Below are 20,866 nucleotides of genomic sequence, written 5' to 3'. Positions count from 1 at the left end.
AAATGAGCTTCTGCCTTCTCACACCCAACCTGCCCCCTCTGCAGCCTTTCCCCATCAGTTGATGGAAACTGCACTGTTCAGGTTGCTTGGCCAAATATCTTAGAGCCACTCCTGTCTCCTCTCCACCTATCACACCACACATCAAACACATCCGCAGATCCTGCTGGTTTAAGAACCAAAATATATTCAGTATCTAGCTGCCTCTTACTGCGTCTACTGCCACAGCCCTGGGGCAAGTGACCATTTTCTCTTGTCTGGATTATTGCAAAAAACTCCCAATGGGTCTACTTTCACCTTTGCCTGTCCACAATACAGTTGTCACAGTGATTCTGTAAAATGTAGGTTAGATTTCTACTTGTTCAAACCCCTCCAATAGTTTTAAGTCAAAGTCAGTCCTGCTAGAAGTCTTTAAGACCCCCTTTGGTCTAACCAGCCTGGTACCACCACCTGCCACTCACGTATCTCCAACCTCTCCTTCTCCCCCTCATTCACTCTGCTCGGGATAAATTTCCTCTCTGCCGCTCCTCAAATACATCAGGCAGGCTCTTGTTTTACGGCCTTTGCAACTGGCTGTTCCATGTGCCTGGTACACTCTTCCATGTCCTTCAAGTATTTGCTCAACTCCCATATTCTCAACGGGGCTTGATCTATTTAAAAATGGAAGGCACTTCTATCCCCATCCTCCTGTGTTTCCCAAACCTTTGCTCTACTTTCATTCCCCCCAAACCCACACATATCACCTTCTAAGCCATCAAATAAATTATTCATTATGTCTACTGTTTCTTCCCTGTCTCCCCTACTAGAGTGTTGTCCTCTGAGGGCAAGTATCTCTGGTTCACAGATGTGAACAATGCCTTGGCAGATAATAGCTGTGCAATAAATATTTGTTGTATGAGTATGTGATAGGCTAGGTCCTGCTGGGGTTACTGTGAATTGCTTTCAGATCAGTAAGGTAGTAACTAAGTAAATTTCATTTATCACAGGTGCTCCACTAGCCCCAGACTGATTGGTGGGCCTAGCTTGATACTGGGCCAAGGTTACATGCCACACCCTAGCTGGAAAAGAAGTTTTCTGCTTCTGCTTTGGAGAGGTGGGATTCACAAGGTGAGAGATTGCCTAAACATGGAAAGGTTGTTCAAACAGTACTAAAGCAGCCAAGAACCCAAGTCACTACTTTATTGAAAAAAAAAAAAAAAAAGAAAACCATATTTGCATCAATTTTCTATTAAGATTTTCTTCTCAAGTTGTAAACACAAGGAATGCATTTCATTTAAATAAGAGAGAGGTGACATTTAAAAACATTTATTAATGTTTTTAGAAAAAGAGCAAACTTTATTTTCTATCATGTTGGAGGATACTGGCTGGATTCTTATTGCTATTATTCCCATTAATGTTTTACATTATAAGATGGGACATATAAAAGGGCCATATGGGACATATAAAAGGTATTCCAAATAAAAATTATTTTCATTCCAATGGAGAAGAAAATTACCGGCTTAAAAATCAAGTTTAATATCAAAAGAAGTAACATATCAAAGTTTCCACATTTAAAAAACTTTGATAGTTGGGGGCGCCTGAGTGGCTCAGTCAGTTAGGCATCCGACTTCGGCTCAGGTCATGATCTCACGGTTGGTGAGTGCCCCGCATCGGGCTCCGTGCTGTCAGCTCAAAGCCTGGAGCCTGCTTTGGATTCTGTGTCTCCCTTGCTCTCTCTCTGTCTCTCAAAAATAAATAGAAATGTTAAAAAAAAAATTTTTTTTTAAAAACTCTGATAGTTAAAATATCATCAACCTTGTGATGAGTGCAATATACTTTATGTGAACCTCTGAAAATTTGTGTTCCAAGTTGCAGCTCCTTCTCAGAAACTGCAGGCGGGGCACAACTCCTCACATTCCAACAGAATTCAAAGTTTGAGAGTTCTTTAGTAGGAGTATTCATTCACAGGTCTTTGGCAACTTTCAGCTCTTTCCAGGATGAAGCTGGAACTCGTCCAGCAGCCATGCCTCCTGACCCCAGGGGAGTCTGCTTCCCTGGAACTCTGTGGCCCCATCAAGATCCTATGACAACTACCTTCGCGGCTGTACGGCTGGCTGACACGCGAGGACTCGAACCGGCTTGCAGTAGCGAGGCTGCTAGAGTCCCAAAGAGTGCAACTTCCTATATTTGCATATGAATGCATCTGTTCTCCCAAGGCTAACTTTGTGGCATTCCACTGGCACTAAAGAGCCAAAGGGTGGTGTTTTGTCTAAGCACTCCTGGCTACTGGCTTCGAATGAAGATGACACTGTCTCTGATGTGCCAGTTTTTCCTCCAGGCTTCAAGCACTTTTTGATTGAAGGTTCACCTGTGTGGCTGCCCTCGGAATTCAAAGGGATGCTGCTCTGTTCGCCATCTTTAAGGCGCCTGTGGTGCTCTTCGCTAAGCAACAATACAATGGCTCCGCCAACGTGAAGCACCCTGTGACAAAAAAAATGGTAATTGGTATGAGTACTTCTTTCTTTTTAGACAACAAACAATCCCACTTTATTTAAAATATTTGGGGTTTTTAATTTGAAATTTAATTTTATCTATTTAAACACAAGGATTTTGATAATTAGGTAGTATCTTCCATAATGCATATTCATTATAGTAATTATGGAATCATGAGCACAAATCTGCTTTAATTATCTATTTTTACTCTACTTAAAAGGCAAGCCTCAAAGTAATTCATAGTCACATTCTAATAAGTGATTGTACAAAGGAAAAGGCGGATGAAAGAATCCTATAGAATCAGCATACACTAGGCTGATGGCAGAAGAAAGGCACCGGAAAGAGTGAGGACGTGGACAAAGGAATGACAACGGGGAAGCTCAGAAAGGGAAAAGGGGAGGCCTCAGAATGTCAGCCTGTTGAGAACTGCTCAATCACTTGACCAAATTCTGCAGAGCACTTGTGTGTGGAAAAAGTGATGCCCAACCACAGTCCTCGGAGTTGCTAAAGAGATTACTGAAAGCGGGAGAGAGGCAAGTGGAGAGTTACAGAGGCTGGCGATGCCACCCTCCAGGCAAGTACGAGGTCCCCTGGGAACACATGAGCTGGGTCCCAAACGTGCACCGTGAGTTAAGGACAAGCGGGACCAAGCCAGGCCAAGTGACAGCGAGGGGCTGGAGCGAGGCAGGGAGCTGGAGGCAGAAAAGCAGCAGAAAGGAAGAAGTGAGGAGGAGGAGGCACTGAAAGAAATTCAGCGTGAGGGTGAATCAGAGGGGTGGGAGGAGGAGGGAGGAAAAGAGGGCTGTCTGGAATATGCTGAGGGACCTCAGGAACAGGGCAACGTGAGCTCCAATCCACAGTTGGATATACAGCCTGGAGGCGATGAGACCAGGGCTCCAGGTAGAGATTTCGGAGCTGTCAATAGCACACGGTAGATATAGCTGTGATGGTGAATGACATCACCTGGGGAGGCAGGTTAGCGTGAGAAGAGAAAAAGGGCCCAGGAACAGAGGCTTCACAGTTAAGGAAGGAGAGAGGAGGGACGGGCCATGGAACAAAATCCCGGGAGAAAGTCTGGACAACAGTGATGGCATGGAAGCGAAAGGTGCACACTTTCAGGATGGGAATGGTCTCCACAGCGTCTAATGCTACAGGATGAACAGGTGACTAGGATTACAAGAGGTCCTCGGTGAACCTGAGGACAGCAATCCTAGTTGAGGACACGAGAAAATGCTGGTCTGCCAGAATCGAAGGGGGACTGGAAGGTGAGGAAGCAGAGATGTCAAGTGTAGACTCTTCTTTCAGTAAGTTTGGTTGTATGGGTAAGGAGACAAGGTGACAGCTAGAGGGTCAAGAGTTAAAGGGAATCTCCCCCACACCCAACAAAGATATCAGGAGCTTAAGTAGCTTTCCCTCATCTAAAAAATCAGTGAATCAAGACAAGTTTGTCTCCGAACTCCACTATATCAGGCTCCACTGCCTATATAAAACCTCCAACTATAAAAACTGAAAAATCAAACCATAAAGGCTGTGGGCAGGTGTCAAGGAAGCGTGGTCATAGGAGTTCCTTATGTTCAAATACATACACTTTTCAACTGATCCTACTGAGGCATTGAAATTATGGGGGGAATCTTGAATATCTTCTGGGAAGTTTCAGGTTAAATATAAGTCACTGCTTACACATATTAGTATTTCACTATGAGTTGGCTTAATAGTGTGGCTGGTGAATTACCCACTGGGCACAAAGGCTGCGGTTATTAACACAGGCTGCAGGACAGAATCACCTTGGGAGTGGTTAAGAAATACACCCACGTTCTACTCTAGACCCATTAAACTGGAGAGGTGGAGAATGAGCATCACTGTTTTTCAAAAGCCCCTGAAATGATTTTAATATGAAGTCAGGGTTGCAAAATCTGCTTGAGGGGAAGGTGTTATCAGGCAGAAGGGAGTGCAGGCCTGAATTATAGGTGGTGCCCAGAAAGAGATCTCAGGTCAGGTAACTGTGTGACAGGGGAAGTTGCTTGGAAATAAGATAATCCAAAAAAAGTGTGGAGCATCCAGTTCACCAGATGGAGGTGAGACGGTTCTTAGTTGGACTTAGACTTCATGTCAAGTCTTCATATAAAGTTAAGTCTTTAATTTTCCCTACAGAATGTCAGCCTTGACACTGAATTTTCTCCATCCAAAACCCATGGCTCATTTTTTCTATTGGTGACATTATTTATATACAGGTTCTTGACCATTTACATTGTCTTGCTCTATCAAATGTCCAACTGAGACAATTTAATGAATTGACTTCTTGGTCATATCTATTTATTCCTCCATGTGTTCTAGGTTCTCTCCTTTACCAGCTTAAATGATCAGAAAAATATATATTCAGGCTTCACTGTTTGAACTTCTCAAAGAAATACTTTCCCTGAATTATATTCCCTGAGGCCAACCTTAGACACCCTGACATGAATAACACCTCTAAATTTTCATTTTACAATCAGCAGTGTTGTAGCCTCTCTATGATACTGAATGCTCCTCATGTGAATTTTGTTGTGGGGCTTAGTAGCTGTGATCTTGAGAAAGTTCATCTTTCCGGGTCCCAGTTTCTCATTTGTAAAGTGTGGCCGATTAACACATTAGGAGGCAGGGTTTTGGTGAGGTTTATAATATGTAAATTACCTACCTCAGTGATTAAAATATAGGTCACTAATCCAGATACTCGAATTTTAGCCAATAATGAAAACTCAGTATCTTTTTTGGAATAAAACTTAATATAGTATAAGATGATACAGAATAACTATTTCAATGATAACCTTCTGATTTGAAACCTTAGAAAATTTAAGTACAAAAACTCTGGGAAATTACTAAAATGCAATCAAATCTTAGCTGAAGAACTAGGATATATTTCAGTTAAATGACCAATAACTCAAAAATCATGAAAATAAACTCAAAACTTACCTCTCCATTTCTTGTAGAATGCTTTTGATGTCTTCCCCTAACTTAAACTTTTTCCCAAATGGAATGTCAGAAATAATAACATCGACACTTTCTGAAGGCAATGGCAAGTCTGAAACACAAAAACCAGAGAAACCCGTTACATTAAGTTCAAATATTTACAACCTAAATATGAGAAAACTGAAGTATGGAGAATTATTTTTGCATATTAAGTACAATTTAGGGTTGCTAACATTGTCTCCAAGAAATTATAAGTTCCCGAGAGGCTTTTCAACTAAAAAATAAATGGTAAAGTTATTAGATTCTGTTCTTTGAAAATTGGTTTTTCTGTTATGATAAAATATGACATGAGTTAAGCAAAATATTAAATTAATCAGAAAATTGAATTCTCTAAACATATTACATGAATACAAAGTTGCCAGATCCAAGAAGAAACACATTAAATTGTCTAGAAAAAACTTTTACAAATTATATGCTCTTTCATTTCCTTCTTCATACTTACATATAAAATTTTGCATGTGTATATCTGTGTGTTTTTAAAAGGGAGATGATCTTAGCTTTCACTGAAATTTTAAAGGAGACCCAAAGGTTAAGAACATTGACATAAATCCTAAGGCTAGAGAAAAGGCTAAAAAACAAATAATCAACAAAATGAACATTATTACTAAACAAAATTAAATGTAGTATTTGATTACTGAATCTGAACTTTTTTCTCATCTTTACATTTCTCAGAAATTAGCTTCCCAGGTCATACACATAATCTTAACTTCCACATTTTCTGAGTGTACTTTTCACTTTCTACTTATTTTACTTCCCACCCATCATGTAAATTAGTTGTATATTCATAAGGTAGATGTCCCAATTTTCGTTTTTTGAATAGCATTTAACTCTGTAAGAACAGAATACAATTTAAATAACCTTTGCTCTTCTAAATACCATATACATTTTTGTTGGCTGGAAATTTAAAAACAAAACAAAAAATCCCATTATCGGGGAAAGTCTAAGGAACACTTGATGATCTTTCCTAGTTCTAACCCTTACTTGAGATTAGTAGAAAAATAATAGGCCGTCAGAAGAAAAGTCTCAGGATAATATTCTTTTAAAGCTAGACATGAATTCTTTTTTTTTCCAGGTCATATTTTAGCTTCATGCACTTAGTTTTAGGATGTTGCTACCGGACACGTACATTTAAATACCGTTTCTATACTTTATGCAGGGCTACTCAAGGTAAATGTACTGTGAAGGCAATCATGGTTATCAGATGTTTTATACCGGAGAAACCATGCAGTAGTTGACTCTAGAGTTTGAGTCCACATCTTTCTTTTGCATTCATACACACACACACACACACACACACACACACACACACAAGCTGCCCAGTTTGGTCAGGTTTGGTAACATTTTTTTTCTTCTGTCAGTCTCTATTTTTATTTGCAACTTTCCTACTCTGTATTATATAATTTGCTAAACTGCTTTAAATAATTTTAGAAGTTGAAGGAATAAACTTAAATGGAATAATTTTTTTCAAAAAGTTCTAGAACTAAGCGATGCTATCTTACAATAGAGCATAACACAAGTTTTTGCTGATGTGTCTGAGAGCGCGGGCAGGCCCTGCTATTAGACGGCTTGCATCTGGCTCTGCCACTAACCAGCAGTGGGACTTCGGGAAATGACTGCTTTAGTTTCCTCGTCTGTAAAGTGAGGTAAGGGTACCTATCTCAGGGTCCTAACAAGTGAGGTCACTTATGGAAAGCACTCAGGACAGTGCCTGGCACCCAGTGAGCACTCGATGACTGTGGTGATTATGTACAATGTCCTCTCTGGGTGTACAGGCAGATGACGGCCAGGTGGAGACCGGCGGGCCAGAATCCCTCAAAGCAGCTCTGCAGAATCCTTCTCACGGCTCCTCAAATGCCCAGCAGGGCCACCGCTTCCAGGTGGGCCTCTTTCCTGCTCTTCCTCCAGCAGCGGTTCTCAAGGCTGCAGCCATCCCTCCTGCGCAGCATCCCCAGGAGACACCGGCAGAATCAGAATCTCCTGGGAACCATAAGTGCAAAGTCTTGCTCCCTTCATCCCAAACCTACTATGTAGTGTGTATCAGAACTGACTGGAGGGTTGGTAGAACACAGACCGTTGGCCTTACCTCCTGAGTTTCTGATGAGGAAACTCCTGAAATCATGAACACCTGACCCATAATTTTCAACACATTAAATCTTTTAAATTATTAAATGCCTTGAACGGCCTGTGAACAAAGAGTTTGCTTGTAGCTAAGGAGATAAGATTCTGAAATAGAAACATAGCTCAAAACAAATATATAAAACTCATCCCTTTTGTATGACTCTGCAGGATGACTCAAGAACATGAAAAAAATGTAAAATACTGGTGTATCTTGAACAAAAGAACTGCTCTATTTCTCCCTCTTGCCAGAAGAAAAATGGGTAAGAACTGCTTAAAACTCAGAATTATGGCTCTAATATATTGTCTTCCAATAGGTTTTAAGAGCCTTCAGGATATCTTTTTGTGCATTCATTTATTTTAAAGTTTATTTATTTATTTGTTTGTTTGTTTGTTTTGAGAAAGACAAAGACAGTGTGAATGGGACAGGGGCTAAAAGAGAGGGAGAGAGAGAATCCCAAGCAGGCTACACAGCCAGTGCAAAGCCTGATGTGGAGCCCAACATGAGGCCCGAACTCATGAGACCATGAGATTGTGACCTGAGCCGAAACCAAGAGCTGGATGCTTAACCGACTGAGCCACCCAGGCGCCCTTATTTATTTATTTTTAAATGTTTATTTTGAGAGACAGCAAACGTGCACAGAGAAGGGGCAGAGACAGAGGCAGGGGGACAGAGGATCCGAAGCAGGCTCTGCGCTGACAGCAGAGAGCCCGATCCGAGCCAAAGTCGGATGCTTAACCAACTGAGCCACCCAGGTACCCCTATGGATTTTCTTTTTCAAAGCATCTGATAACCCTGAAACAAAACTGGCAACGTTTAACTGTCTGCAAAGGTCTTCTACTAATGGAACCAACAAATTAATAGCTATAGCTTCATTTTGTTCATGTACATAAGAAAACTTGGTATTGAAGATGAGCAAAATTAATTTCGAATAGTCATTTGATCTAAATGAAAAGTCATGCTTTACAGAGTGATAGTTAAATGCGTTTTCTTTAGCTGCATTTGATAAATGGCTGTCTTTGGGCTCTGTCCCCTTAAAATACCTGCAATGTTTTGAAATAAATGCTACACACTTCTATACACAGATCTATTTCATTTGGTCAGTGATATCACCATGGCCCTCCCAGCGGATGATAAATGTCAACAAACATTTTACTTAAGATATGTGTTCATCAGCTTTCTTACAAAATGACAACTCTGTATTCACTTTTTCATTAAACATATGCTTTTAAGAACTTATTAATGCTGAAAAACTTTGTTTCAGAATACGAGTGTTGCCAAACAATAAGAAAGGATACCATACAATAAACTGTAAGGCCACTGTACCAAAGAAAACACTCAATATAGTAGGCTTCTTATCCCCTATTTCCACATACTTCACATACACCTAACTCATCACTTCCCACATTTCCTTCTGATTTCCCAAACACGGAGCCTGGCAGCTTCATGAATCTTGCAAAATTCGGCACAGGCCACAAGACATGTGGATGGAACACCAGGGCCCAGGCCAGCAAGGGCAGGAGAGGAATTAGAGAAAAACACACTGATATGAAAGAAAATGCAGCCACTACATTACGGGCAGCTTGTGGGTGTACTGAAAAAGCATGTCTTATTCCTACAAGGGTGGAAATGAATAACACCTAAGAACAAAGCACAGTTGTTGGCAATAAGCTTGTTATAAATTCTCACTGAAGTAATGTGTGACAGGCTATAGAATATCTAACTGAAAGGAGTGAAAACATTCCTTTTCTCACCTGTCAACAATTTTGTCATTTTAATTAATTTATATACGTGTTTCTTTTGCTCAAATTTGTATATATTACAGCTCTCCATCTTATCCTAGGAATGTATATGTATCTGTAGATTAACAGAAAACAAAGCCTAGCCAATGACTAATTAGTTCCTAAGATAGCCTGCAACATAATACTCATTTGGTTCCAAACTTTCATAAGTAAAACTTAGGAATAAACACATGCAATTCCTGCATATTAAAGGATCATCTCTTTTTATACTAGTAGAAAGTTGTAAGGTGAAAGTTACTAAAAAGGTAGAAAAGATATAGTCATCAAAGCTCACAAAGAGAACAAAGATAGTGATTCTGCAGAAACAAATCACAACGGGAATATTACTAACTTCCCAGACATCTCCATGTTTACAGAGGTCCTTAATCATGCTGCGTGTTAGGCGATGTGCTCTGTGTGCTTATGTGATAAATCCTCACCACAGGCTCTATGAAGCAGGGATTACTTTCAGACTCTAGATGATAAAATACAGAGGTCCAGGATATTGCTGAAGGCCACAGAGTAAAGAAACAATGGTGGAGCCAGGATTTATACTTGGTCTGTTTGATTCTGAAGTCTTTACATGCGCTTACTTACTATAGCAAAAAGATGTGAAATCCTCACACCTGTGAACGTCGAACAATTCATGGGTCTCCCCACTCTAAGTTGTGTTTACGATTAAAGCTTTGAAACGTAAAACCAAATTAGCGAAGAAAAATAAACACTTGGATCCAGCTACAATTCCACCTCTCAAGCAGAGATGTGTTATGAAGGGCGAATTATTAGTTAATATTGGCCCCTTTGCACACAAGATATATATGGTTCCCTCTAGACTCAAATTTAACATTAAAAGGTTAGGATGATGAAACAATTTAAAATAGATGGTTTATTCTTTCCTCCAGAGTGTTACCCTGAAAACAATTAATTTGCAAAAGAAAAATCTACAAATGACGTAATGTGAAAAATGTTTTATCTCACTAGTAATTAAGGAAAAGTAAGTCTGAAAAATGTATCAAATTTGCAGTTTAAAAAAACTGCAATAAAATGATAATACCTCGTCTTGACAATGGTTTAGGGAAATGTGCACTTACAGCAGCAGCTGGCGTGGAGAAACCACGCACAACTTCTATTCCCAAGTGCTTTCCCTTCTCTATTTATCCTCATTCCCGAGGTGATCTCCTGGATTTAAACGTTACTATGCTGCTGATGCCTCACCTCTCCCCTAAACTCCAGATCTGGGGGTGGGGCTACTAACCTGACATCTTCTCCCCTAGGTGCCTAGTGATCACGTGGAATTTAAACAGGTTCCAAAACTCCAACTGGTTCCCCAGCAGTTTTCCCCAACTCCGAGGGTGGCCACCCCACCCTCCAGCTGCTTAGGTCGTCACTCTTGTTCTTTCACATGCCACATTCAATCCAACAACACATCCTGCTCACTCCACCTTCAAAAATTATGTATCTGACCTCTTCTCAACACCCCCACGAATAGCACTTTGGGCCAAGCCACCATCATTTCTTACCAGATTATTGCACTAGCCTGTACTTAGTTTCTTTGTTTCCTGTTTCCATCCTGTACTTAGTTTCTTTGTTTCCCGTTTTCCATCCTCCCTGCTGTAGTCTATTCTTGACATGGCAGTTAGACTGATCCTTCCAAAAACTACAATTTATTTGACTCCTTGGTGCCATAGAGAACGTTGTTTTTAACACTTTTATTATTATTATTATTATTTTTTTACGTTTATTTATTTTTGAGACAGAGAGAGACAGAGCATGAACGGGGGAGGGGCAGAGAGAGAGGGAGACACAGAATCGGAAGCAGGCTCCAGGCTCCGAGCCATCAGCCCAGAGCCCGACGCGGGGCTCGAACTCACGGACCGCGAGATCGTGACCTGAGCTGAAGTCGGACGCACAACCGACTGAGCCACCCAGGCGCCCCCTTTTATTATTATTTTTAAGACAACTGTGCCTTTTGCTTGTTTTTAAAGTGAAATCTTGTGGGAAAAGCCCCCCACATGAAAACATATAAAAATGGAGTTGTGGCAGAGGACAGACGGACAGCTCAGTACTTCCTTCCCAACGCGCCCGAGGCTCAGGAGATAGTAAAGGGTTTGAAAAACCACCGCGCTGCAACAGCTGATGAAGCCAGTCCAGTCCTCTTGCAAGTACCCCCCTCCCCCAAATAGCTTTCTGAAAGAAATTAGAGTTCATGAAAGCTGATTTCGGCTTCATCACCCCTTAGTTTCCTCTGGAAACCTGCGTCTTATCCCATTAAAAACCTCGACAGAAAGGTTGAAAAACAGTCGTTGGCAGCAAACAACTCTGAGATCTCAATCAACAATATACCATTTTTTTGGGATGAGCATTGGGTGTTGTATGTAAGCAATGAATCATCGGAATCCACCCCCAAAACCAAGAGCACACTGTACACATTGTATGTCAGCCAATTTCACAATAAATTATATTTTAAAAAATTAAAAAAAAAAAAAAAAAACCCCAAAACCCCAATACACCTTCTCCTCTGGGGCTGCTTTACTATGTTCTTACCCATAGTTACCCTAATATCTTCTTCTTGATACTCTATTATTCCTCCACTACATTAAAAAATTTCTTTAAAAAAATTTTTTTTTAATGTTTATTTATTTCTGAGACAGAGAGAGACAGAGCATGAGTGGGGGAGGGGCAGAGAGAGAGGGAGACACAGAATCAGAAGCAGGCTCCAGGCTCTGAGCCGTCAGCACAGAGCCCGACGTGCAGCTTGAACTCACAGAACACAAGATCATGACCTGAGCCGAAGTCGGACGCTCAAGCGACTGAGCCACCCAGGCACCCTCACATTAAAAAATTTCTAAACAATTATTTTGTTCCTCCAGATTATAGGTTTAACACTGGGACCATCTACTAAGAGAATGCCATTTTCTTAGTTGGGAATTAAATATGCTCGTTTCTAAGGGAGAAAGATGTACTAAGGGAAGGGGAGAAAATAAGGAATGTAAGTCTTGTCTAAAATGGTCTAAACACCATTTTAGATGGATGGGTCTTAGGGAAATATTATTTTGATTGGACTCAGTAGAGTTGATTCCTAGTCTGTTTGTCACTGCTGATTCCCCAACAGGTTTCCCTCTACCTCATAGGGTGACCAACTATCCTGGTTTGCCCCAGACTTGCCTAGTTTCAGCCCTGGAAGTATTGGTTTAGCAGACAGGGATGGCTGGTTATCTCATTCCTATATACCACAGGACTACTGTCCAAGGTGAGGCAAGAGAAAGATAAGATAATTCAGAACATTTCAGTTTATCTGAAAGAAATCCAAAGAAGGTGATGATGATGATGATGATTCTGTCCTCTTTATTTTATCCCTATATTAAGTGGTCTGTGGTTATGATATGAGAACAGTTCACATACAACAAACACATCTTAAAAAGGCACTTGTGGGCCACCTGGTTAAGTGTCCAACTCTGGCTCAGGTCATGATCTCGTGGTTTGTGGTTTGGATCCCTGCATTGGGCTCTGTGCTGATGGCTCAGAGCCTAGAGCCTGCTTTGGATTCTGTGTCTCCCTCTCTCTCTGCCCTTCCTCTGATCACACTCTGTCTCTCTTTCTTTCAAAATCAACTAAACATTAAAAAAAAAAAAAGGGCCTTTCACTTAAATGCTTAGGGATACTATATAAATGTTGGTACTAATAACCTTTTGAGACAAAAGTTATAATTATAGTATTGGAAATCAACCAAGTATTAGCCCCAAAGAATTCAACATATGGAAACATTTACATATGGAAAGTGAATTTTGTTTAATATTATGATTCTAAGTATATTTACATATGTTCATTTTCCCAAATGTTTGCATTTTTTATATCTTACCTATAACAGAAACTTGAAGTAACTCAATTTTATTCTTAAGGCCTGCAGCTTTCAGATTGTCATATGCACCTAGTAACTGTGAGTCACTGACATCAGCACCCACATAATATACATCCTATGAGGAAAGAAATTCATATTTTAAGTATAAATAAGACTATCAGACATTTTACATAGTTAAGAAAACCTACTTGCTTTTTCTCCAATAAATGAAAATGAATTTAATAGATTTCTTAATTCAGGTTAAAAGAAATTTGTAGTATTTCTTTAAAATGATATTCAATAGTAAAAAATTAGAAGTTTTTGTTAATTTTTAGAAACTGTTAGTATATTTTCCAGTAACAAATGCCTAAAGAATTTGGGGATTATCATAATCTGCCATGACTAGTTATTGAAATTGCTCACATTTTCCTAAATTCCCTAAAATACGATTTCCTAAATAGTTGTTTAAGAAATGAAACAGTGATTTAATTAACCCTTCATAATCCATTTTGACAATAGTACATAGCAACTCATGTAGTCAAAACTAATACTCCTGAATAGACAATCTACTTATAAATAACTGGTCAGTGAAAATACATATAATGATTAAACATACTGCTTGATTTACCAAACGTGAGTACTTACGGGCCATTCTTTAGCAGCTTCCAAAAGTATTGTTCCGAGTCCACACATTGGATCTAAAACAAACGCACCAGCCTGCAGACAGAAATACTGATTTGTTATTATTCAGTCTATCATAATATATATTATAAAAGAAACCTAAAACTTGAGGAATCAACATTTCAAGAGCAGAGATTCCTTTTTACACTTTATTAGGAATTTCAGGTGGTCAAAGCCACAAGGTAGGTGTATGCTCCACATGTATGAAGATTAGGAAGGTCACTGGTGTGGCCAAAGCACAGTGAGTGAGATGGAAAATGTGGTGTTCACATTAGGGATAGGCTATTCCGTCAAGATGGACTGGGTTATGGGGCGCCCGGGTGGCTCAGTCGTTTAAGCGTCGCGACTTCAGCTCAGGTCATGATCTTGCGGTCTGTAGGTTTGAGCCCCGTGTCAGGCTCTGTGCAGAAGGCTCAGAGACTGGAGCCTGATTCAGATTCTGTGTCTCCCTCTCTCTCTGCCCCTGCCCCACTCACATTCTGTCTCTCTCTCTCAAAAATAAATAAATATATATATAAAAAAAAGATGGACTGGGTTATGCCGCACGTAGTAACAATCCCCAAATCTCAGAGGTTGAAAACAACACATAGCTAATGCTACATCTCCACAGAAGGACATCTGGGGCTTCTGGAAGCCAAACTCATGAAGTGGTCACCATCCAGAGCACTGCCATCAGAGGGGAAAAAGAAGCATGACAAATCGTGTACTTTCCTAAAGATGCCATCTAGAAATGAGACACATTACTTCCACCAACACTTAACGGGCTAAAGCATGTCAGTCACATGACACACGCAATTTGAAGGGGCGAAGAAAGTGTAATCCTACTTGTGCCTGGGAAAACGGGAAATTTGGAGAAAAAACTAATTTTTCCCGTTCTGGGGGAGGGATGTCTCATTACTTCACATCTTGTAGGTACCGTAAGGATTCTGGTTGCCTTCTGAAGAATGGGAAACGACTGGAAGGATCTGAGCAGAGGAGTAACAGGACATTACACTTCAAAGGGCTCACTCTGGCTGCTCTGCTGAGAATGGACCAGAGAAGGGGAAGAGTGTTAAAAGGGAGGCTAGTTAGGGGACACCAGCAAGAGATGATGTTGACTTGAATTAAGAGTGGTATTGGTACAAGTGATGAGAAGTGGTTACATTCTAGATATATTTTAAAGGTGGAGCCAATGGGATGGACTGGATGTGGAATGTTAAAGAATGACAATAGTTGGAAATGACTAAGGGTTTTGACCTGAGCAACTGGAAGAATGGACTTCCCTGTTACTGAGATGGGAAGAGATGGGGAGGAGAAGCTTTGAAGGAGACAGGAGTACGGTTCTGGACAGGTTAAATTTTGAGATGCCTCTTAGAGCAAGTATGGATGTCAAGTGATTTGTTGAACATATGGGTCTGGAGTTCAGGGGAGAGGTTCAGGCTACAGACATGAAGTTGGGAACACTCTGTGTTAGTCATAAATGATATTTAAAGCATCAGAACTACATGAGTCATCGAGAATGTGAGAGAAGTTAAAAAAGAAAAGTCTATGGGTTGGACCCTGGTGATCTCCTAAGTATAGATGTTGGTAGATGAAGATTCAGCCTTGCATACTGACAGCAGCACATACTGATGTAGGAGGAGAGCCAGAGCGGTGTTCCAAAAAAAGTGGAGAAACATGTTTCAACAAGGAGAGTGATGACAGTATCAAAGTGCTAACAGGTAAGTGTGATGAGCAGTGTCAGTGGCGTGTTGGTGATGACAGCCTGACGGAAGCGGGCACAGGAGACAGGGGATGGGAGGAAGTGGCGACACCAAATATGGACAACTATTTTTAAGAGTTTTTCTGTAAAGGGAAGCAGAGAAAGAGCATGTGGGTTCAGGAAAGGGCTATTTTCTTAAATCACAAGATACTAAATCAAGTATATGTGCTGATGGGCATGCGCAGCAGAGAGAAAGTCCTCGAGTGGGCACGAGGTGATGGAGTCCAGTCCCCAAGCACTGGAGTGAAACAAGGACAGCTCCCTTGTTGTGATGGCGATGAGGCAAAGCATGTGGGTGCAGGTTCCAGCATGCTGGTAGATTCAGTGAGGAGAACCCGCTGACGTTCTCTGCTGATTCCAGTATTTAAGTCAAATAAGGAGCGGGAGAGTGAAAAGCGTGGGCAAGGAAATGACTGTCATGGTAGAACGCAGAATCCAAGCCGTGAAGCAGCGATGAGGACGGGTGAGGAGCGATGGAGGGTGGTGAGGGCAAATGACTAACCCCCTGCGGGGGCTAAGGAACTGTGTGGCAGGACACCAGAGGAGCTGAACGGGAAGGAGGAAGGTGCTAAGAGCAGGATTCTTGAAATTGAGATTCAGCCTCTGGGCACGATGAGGTACAGGATCTGAGCAGGGCAGATCGTCAGAGGTAGGGAAGCCAAGAGACTAAAGGGTCAGGTTACAGAGCGGATTCTGACATCATAAAGAACTATGACAGGCACAGTGGCCCATACTCTGTTAGAAATGATAGAAGAGAGGTCTGCCTACGACTGGGATAACTTCCCGGCACGTGCTTCAAAGGCACAGAGAGGTTCTGGGCAGAAGAGCAGAGAGGCTCAAGCAGGACACCTACCACCTCCAGGCCCTTGGTCCCTTGATAGGTCTATAGAGGAAGCAGAGCCCTCAATGGACAGCCAGGTTTCGGTCAGAGCCAGAGGACACCTAATGGAAAGAAGCACAATGTTGTTCAGGAGAGGGAAAGCTCCAGCAGGAAATTCTAAGGAGAGTATCCTATGGATGCCCCCACGAAGGGGCGGCAAGTAGAAAGAATTTAGTTAAAATTTAGTCAAAAATAGGGGCGCCTGGGTGGCGCAGTCGGTTAAGCATCCGACATCAGCCAGGTCACGATCTCGCGGTCCGTGAGTTCGAGCCCCGCGTCGGGCTCTGGGCTGATGGCTCGGAGCCTGGAGCCTGTTTCCGATTCTGTGTCTCCCTCTCTCTCTGCCCCTCCCCCGTTCATGCTCTGTCTCTCTCTGTCCCAAAAATAAAAAAAAAAAAAAAAAAAAAAAGTTGAAAAAAAAATTAAAAAAAAAAATTTAGTCAAAAATAACAATGGTATGAGAACTAATTTTTATTAAGATCTTGATATGTGTCAAACACTGTGCTCTTCCCCTCTCCAACATGGTCCTCGCTGAATGAGGTAATCTGACCTTAGTATCTATAAATGTCTTTACGTTATCATAGGACCTTGTCTTGCTGTGACATTTGGGTACACAGGCAGAAGCAGACAAGCATTTCTGTATTAATAACTAAAACTTACAGAACTTGGTTTTCCTTATTAGGATTTTTTTGTTTTATTTATTTATTTTGAGAGAGAAAGCACAAGTGGGGAAGGGGCAGCGAGAGAGAGGGAATCCCAAACAGGCTCTACACTGTCAGCTCAGAGCCTGATGTGGGGCTTAAACCCACAAACCACGAGATCATGACCTGAGCTGAAATCAAGAGTTGGACGCTTAATTGACTGAGCCACCCAGGGGCCCCTTCCTTTTGAGGATATGTAGGAAGGAGGACAGTGTGTGGTAAACATGAAAAATATCTAACATCCTCGTGTTTAGATCCCACTGCTAATAGCACTGGCTTACCCAAGGTTGAGCTGTCTACGCACTGCTCTGGGTACCATGCTCCCTAGAGGGGACTGGATCAAGGCTGAGTACTGGGATTGTTTACACTGTGGGTCTTGACTAAACTCCTCCAAAACAACTGTGCTGTGCAACTTCTTACATGTTTTAACATTCCGATGCTGGTGGTCACATTTAGAGAAACATTCCTTACTCTCGGTTCTGGCAAGGCAAACTGACAGTAAGGGAAAATTTTAACAAGCATCATCTTTGGATATATTTAATTTACTTTTCTACTTTTCGGACAAATGGATGTTTATATCAAAATAAAGGTAACATTTCAAATTTTTAGGTGGTTATATAAATTTATATTTATATAATACACACACACACACACATATATATACATGTTGTTATATAAACTGTGGTGAGATCACTGGCGTTTTGGTAACTCTCTCCTTAGACTAAAAGAGATTTGGACTAAAGATTAAAATCAAATAACAAAGAAAATCATGGATTCTGGGAACATGATAATCTTAAAGCAGCTTTCTTCTTTTCTCTCACCTCCAAGCTCTTTACTTCCCCTGAGCCCAAGTGATGCTCAGACCTAGAGGCAACTAATGCCAAGAGAAGCCCTGGGCTTGGTTTGGGTCCTCGAAGAAGGAACTCCATGGGGCCTCTTTGCCAAGGCTGGATGGGGGATTAGAGACGAGCACTGGAGCCCAGACGGGGAAATCACTGCAACCGGGGAGAACCTGGTCTTCAGAGATCTACAGATCTGCCGGGAGACCAGTGAACAGAAAAGTGTTCACCTAGAAAAAGTTTTCAGCACGGCTGACAGATTCTCCTTCCACTGCCAAGCCCGGTAGTGCCACAGATCCACTTGCCTTATAGCACTTTTAGGATTTTAGTCATTTCAAATATTTTAGTAACCACAATTGACTCCCAGTGAGCCAAAAAAAAAAAGGTAAATCTAAAGGGTAGGGGTCTACCAGTAGTGAGAGAGTAAACAGACAGAACAATCTGAACATACATCTAATGAAACAGAACTCCTGCGGGACACAGATAAGTATCTGAAGAAAAGAGGTAAGGGCTTCTGGAGATATTCAGATGTAGTACACACACAAAACTTTTCAAAGCTAAAAAACAATGATTTTTAAGCTAAAACATTCCAATGAATAAAGGAGAACATAATTCTATGACTCCTGTTATAGCCTGGAATATAACATTCAAGAATAAGTCAAAACGTAGACTCAAACTATGGAAAGACGGAAACCATGTTCTGGAGAGAGGATAGGCAACTTGGGAGACTAGCTCCAGGAGGCTTAACGTGTTTATAATTTCGGAAGCAGGAAAAGAAAGTAGTTTAAGGTAAAAGCCACTAAAGCAAAACAGCTGGGACAATAATAATTAAATAATGAAAGAAAGAGTGCCTGAGCCAGAGAAATAGTAACAATAACTTTTGTAATTATTACACTTACTACTGGCATAGCAACAGCGAATACTTAAACACCTCCTATATGTCACACACTGTTCTAACCATTTAATCCATGCTAATTCACTTAATCCTCACATGATCCTAGGAGATTGTTATTTTCATCTCACAAATGAGAAACTGAGGCACGCAGATGTTAAATATAAATATCTTGCCCAAAGTTTTCTAGGAAGTGGTGTAACCAGAATTAGAACTCAGCTTGGGCTGAATAGAAAACACACATATGTAAGTATATCCTGCTAATATTCCAAAACTTTGGAGGATTAAAGAGAAAAGTCTTACAAGCCCCTAAGCAGCTCTAAAGGAAAAGGAAATCCTACTGGCACATACTGCTCACCTGGAACACAGGAAACTAAATGACAAGGGGACAGCGTCTACAGACCTCTGAGGGCAGGGGACTGACACAACTCTTAAAGCCAGCCGAGATGGGTCTGTACCCCAGGATGAAAAACAAATTTGAGGCTGTATAGGAATTTCTGACTATGTACTACTTGGACACCACACTTGAAGAAATTGCCTAAGAAAAGACTTTGACCAAGTGACAAATAAACCAGAGCAGAGACCTCAAACAGGGAAGAACAGTGGGGAGGAATGATACACCTTGGAACACGTCTTTGCTTATACGAAAAAGTGTGTGTGTGTGTGTGTGCACAGTGATACCTTAATGACTAAGGACAGGCTGTGTAATGTAAGTGCTAAATAAGAACTTTTGAAACACAAGGGGTGTATTGCAAGGGAAATTCTTACACATGATAAATAATTTACTACAATCTAGTAGTTGGGGGCTGATAGTGGAAGGGTGCAAAAACGTTTCAAAGGTCTCATTGTAGGGAGGAATAAAGGGGGGTCAGGAGAAGAGAAGAAAAGCACTCGAGAGGCCTCATACTGTGCTAGGGAAGAGGGTAAGCTTAGAGGATTTGGGTGGTAAAAACAGTGTCCTGACACAGGAAAGAGTTGATATCTTGTTTTAAAGCAACAGCAGAGTCCCACGTGTCTAATTAAGAGAGCTGGCAACCTGAACCATTAGTGGAACAGAACAATAAAGTATAATTTCCAACCTCAAGGAGAGCAATGAAGTGATTACCAAGTAACTTGATCAAACCAGTAAAAACAGTGTCAGAAGTGGTAAACAGAGTAAAATAGGAGGAACACAATCAAATGTGTGTCATAAACACTGAATTCCCTCCCTGGAGGACAGGGACCATCGAATGGGATAAAAACAGAGCTGGGTATTCGTATAAAAAACAAAACAAAAAACAAACAAACAAACAAAAAAACATACTGAAAGCAAAGCTGAAAATAAAGCAATGGCAAAGAAATGCAGCAAATGCAAAGAAAAAGAAAGGACTAAAAAACTATTAATAAGACACAATGAAATTTAAGTTTAAACTCACTAATGAAGATAAAGAGAACTTTATGTGACAATGAAAAGGCACCATTCCTGATGAAGCAGTAAGTCATAAATGTGCATATACCAAACTAGACCACAGCTGACGACTAGCAAAAATGCAAATACGGTTAACATGATGAGATTTTGAAATACCTCTTTCAGAATTGTGCAGATAGTAAAACATTAATATAGCAGACATTTGTTGACTAAAAAATAAAGTTACCTTCTTATGTCCACAGAACATTTACAAAAATTATCAAGATCTTGGTCACAGAGAAAAACTTAAATTTTAAGAAGTGGAGGTTTTACAGACCACATGATTGTGACATAAAAGATTAGAAATCATAAAAACGCAGCTATCTTTGGACTCAGCATTTTCATAGCCAAAACACTCTCAGAAGTTCAACAATATATAAAAATATCGCTGTGGCAGTTCAGAAGTGTAATGGCAAGAGAAAGAGAAGGGTAGAAGAAAAAGAGAAATGAAAAGAAGGGAAAAACAAAGAAGCAA

The 20,866-nt window shown here is 40.8% G+C and overlaps 1 protein-coding gene across 5 annotated transcripts in view; it reads right to left on the bottom strand.

The window, feature by feature from the left end:
• Positions 1-1,695: 1,695 nt before the first annotated feature.
• Positions 1,696-20,866, bottom strand: part of THUMPD2 (THUMP domain containing 2) — a 35,799-nt gene continuing 16,628 nt past the window's right edge. For 4 of the 5 annotated variants that reach the window (XM_030311238.1, XM_030311239.1, XM_030311240.1 and 1 more), the window contains 4 exons: positions 13,856-13,927; positions 13,232-13,346; positions 5,419-5,527; positions 1,696-2,457 (listed from right to left, as the gene is read on the bottom strand). In XM_030311238.1, coding sequence (XP_030167098.1) covers positions 2,133-2,457; positions 5,419-5,527; positions 13,232-13,346; positions 13,856-13,927 — 621 coding nt within the window. In that variant the 3' untranslated portion in view covers positions 1,696-2,132. The remainder of the gene's footprint in view (positions 2,458-5,418; positions 5,528-13,231; positions 13,347-13,855; positions 13,928-20,866) is intronic. The other variant, XM_030311241.1, reaches the window with a different exon arrangement.

Source organism: Lynx canadensis, chromosome A3 (genome assembly GCF_007474595.2).
Source record: "Lynx canadensis isolate LIC74 chromosome A3, mLynCan4.pri.v2, whole genome shotgun sequence".
NCBI classification, from domain to species: Eukaryota; Metazoa; Chordata; class Mammalia; order Carnivora; family Felidae; genus Lynx; species Lynx canadensis.
Note: the sequence above shows the minus strand (reverse complement) of the source record. Positions and strands in the feature narration are given on the sequence as shown.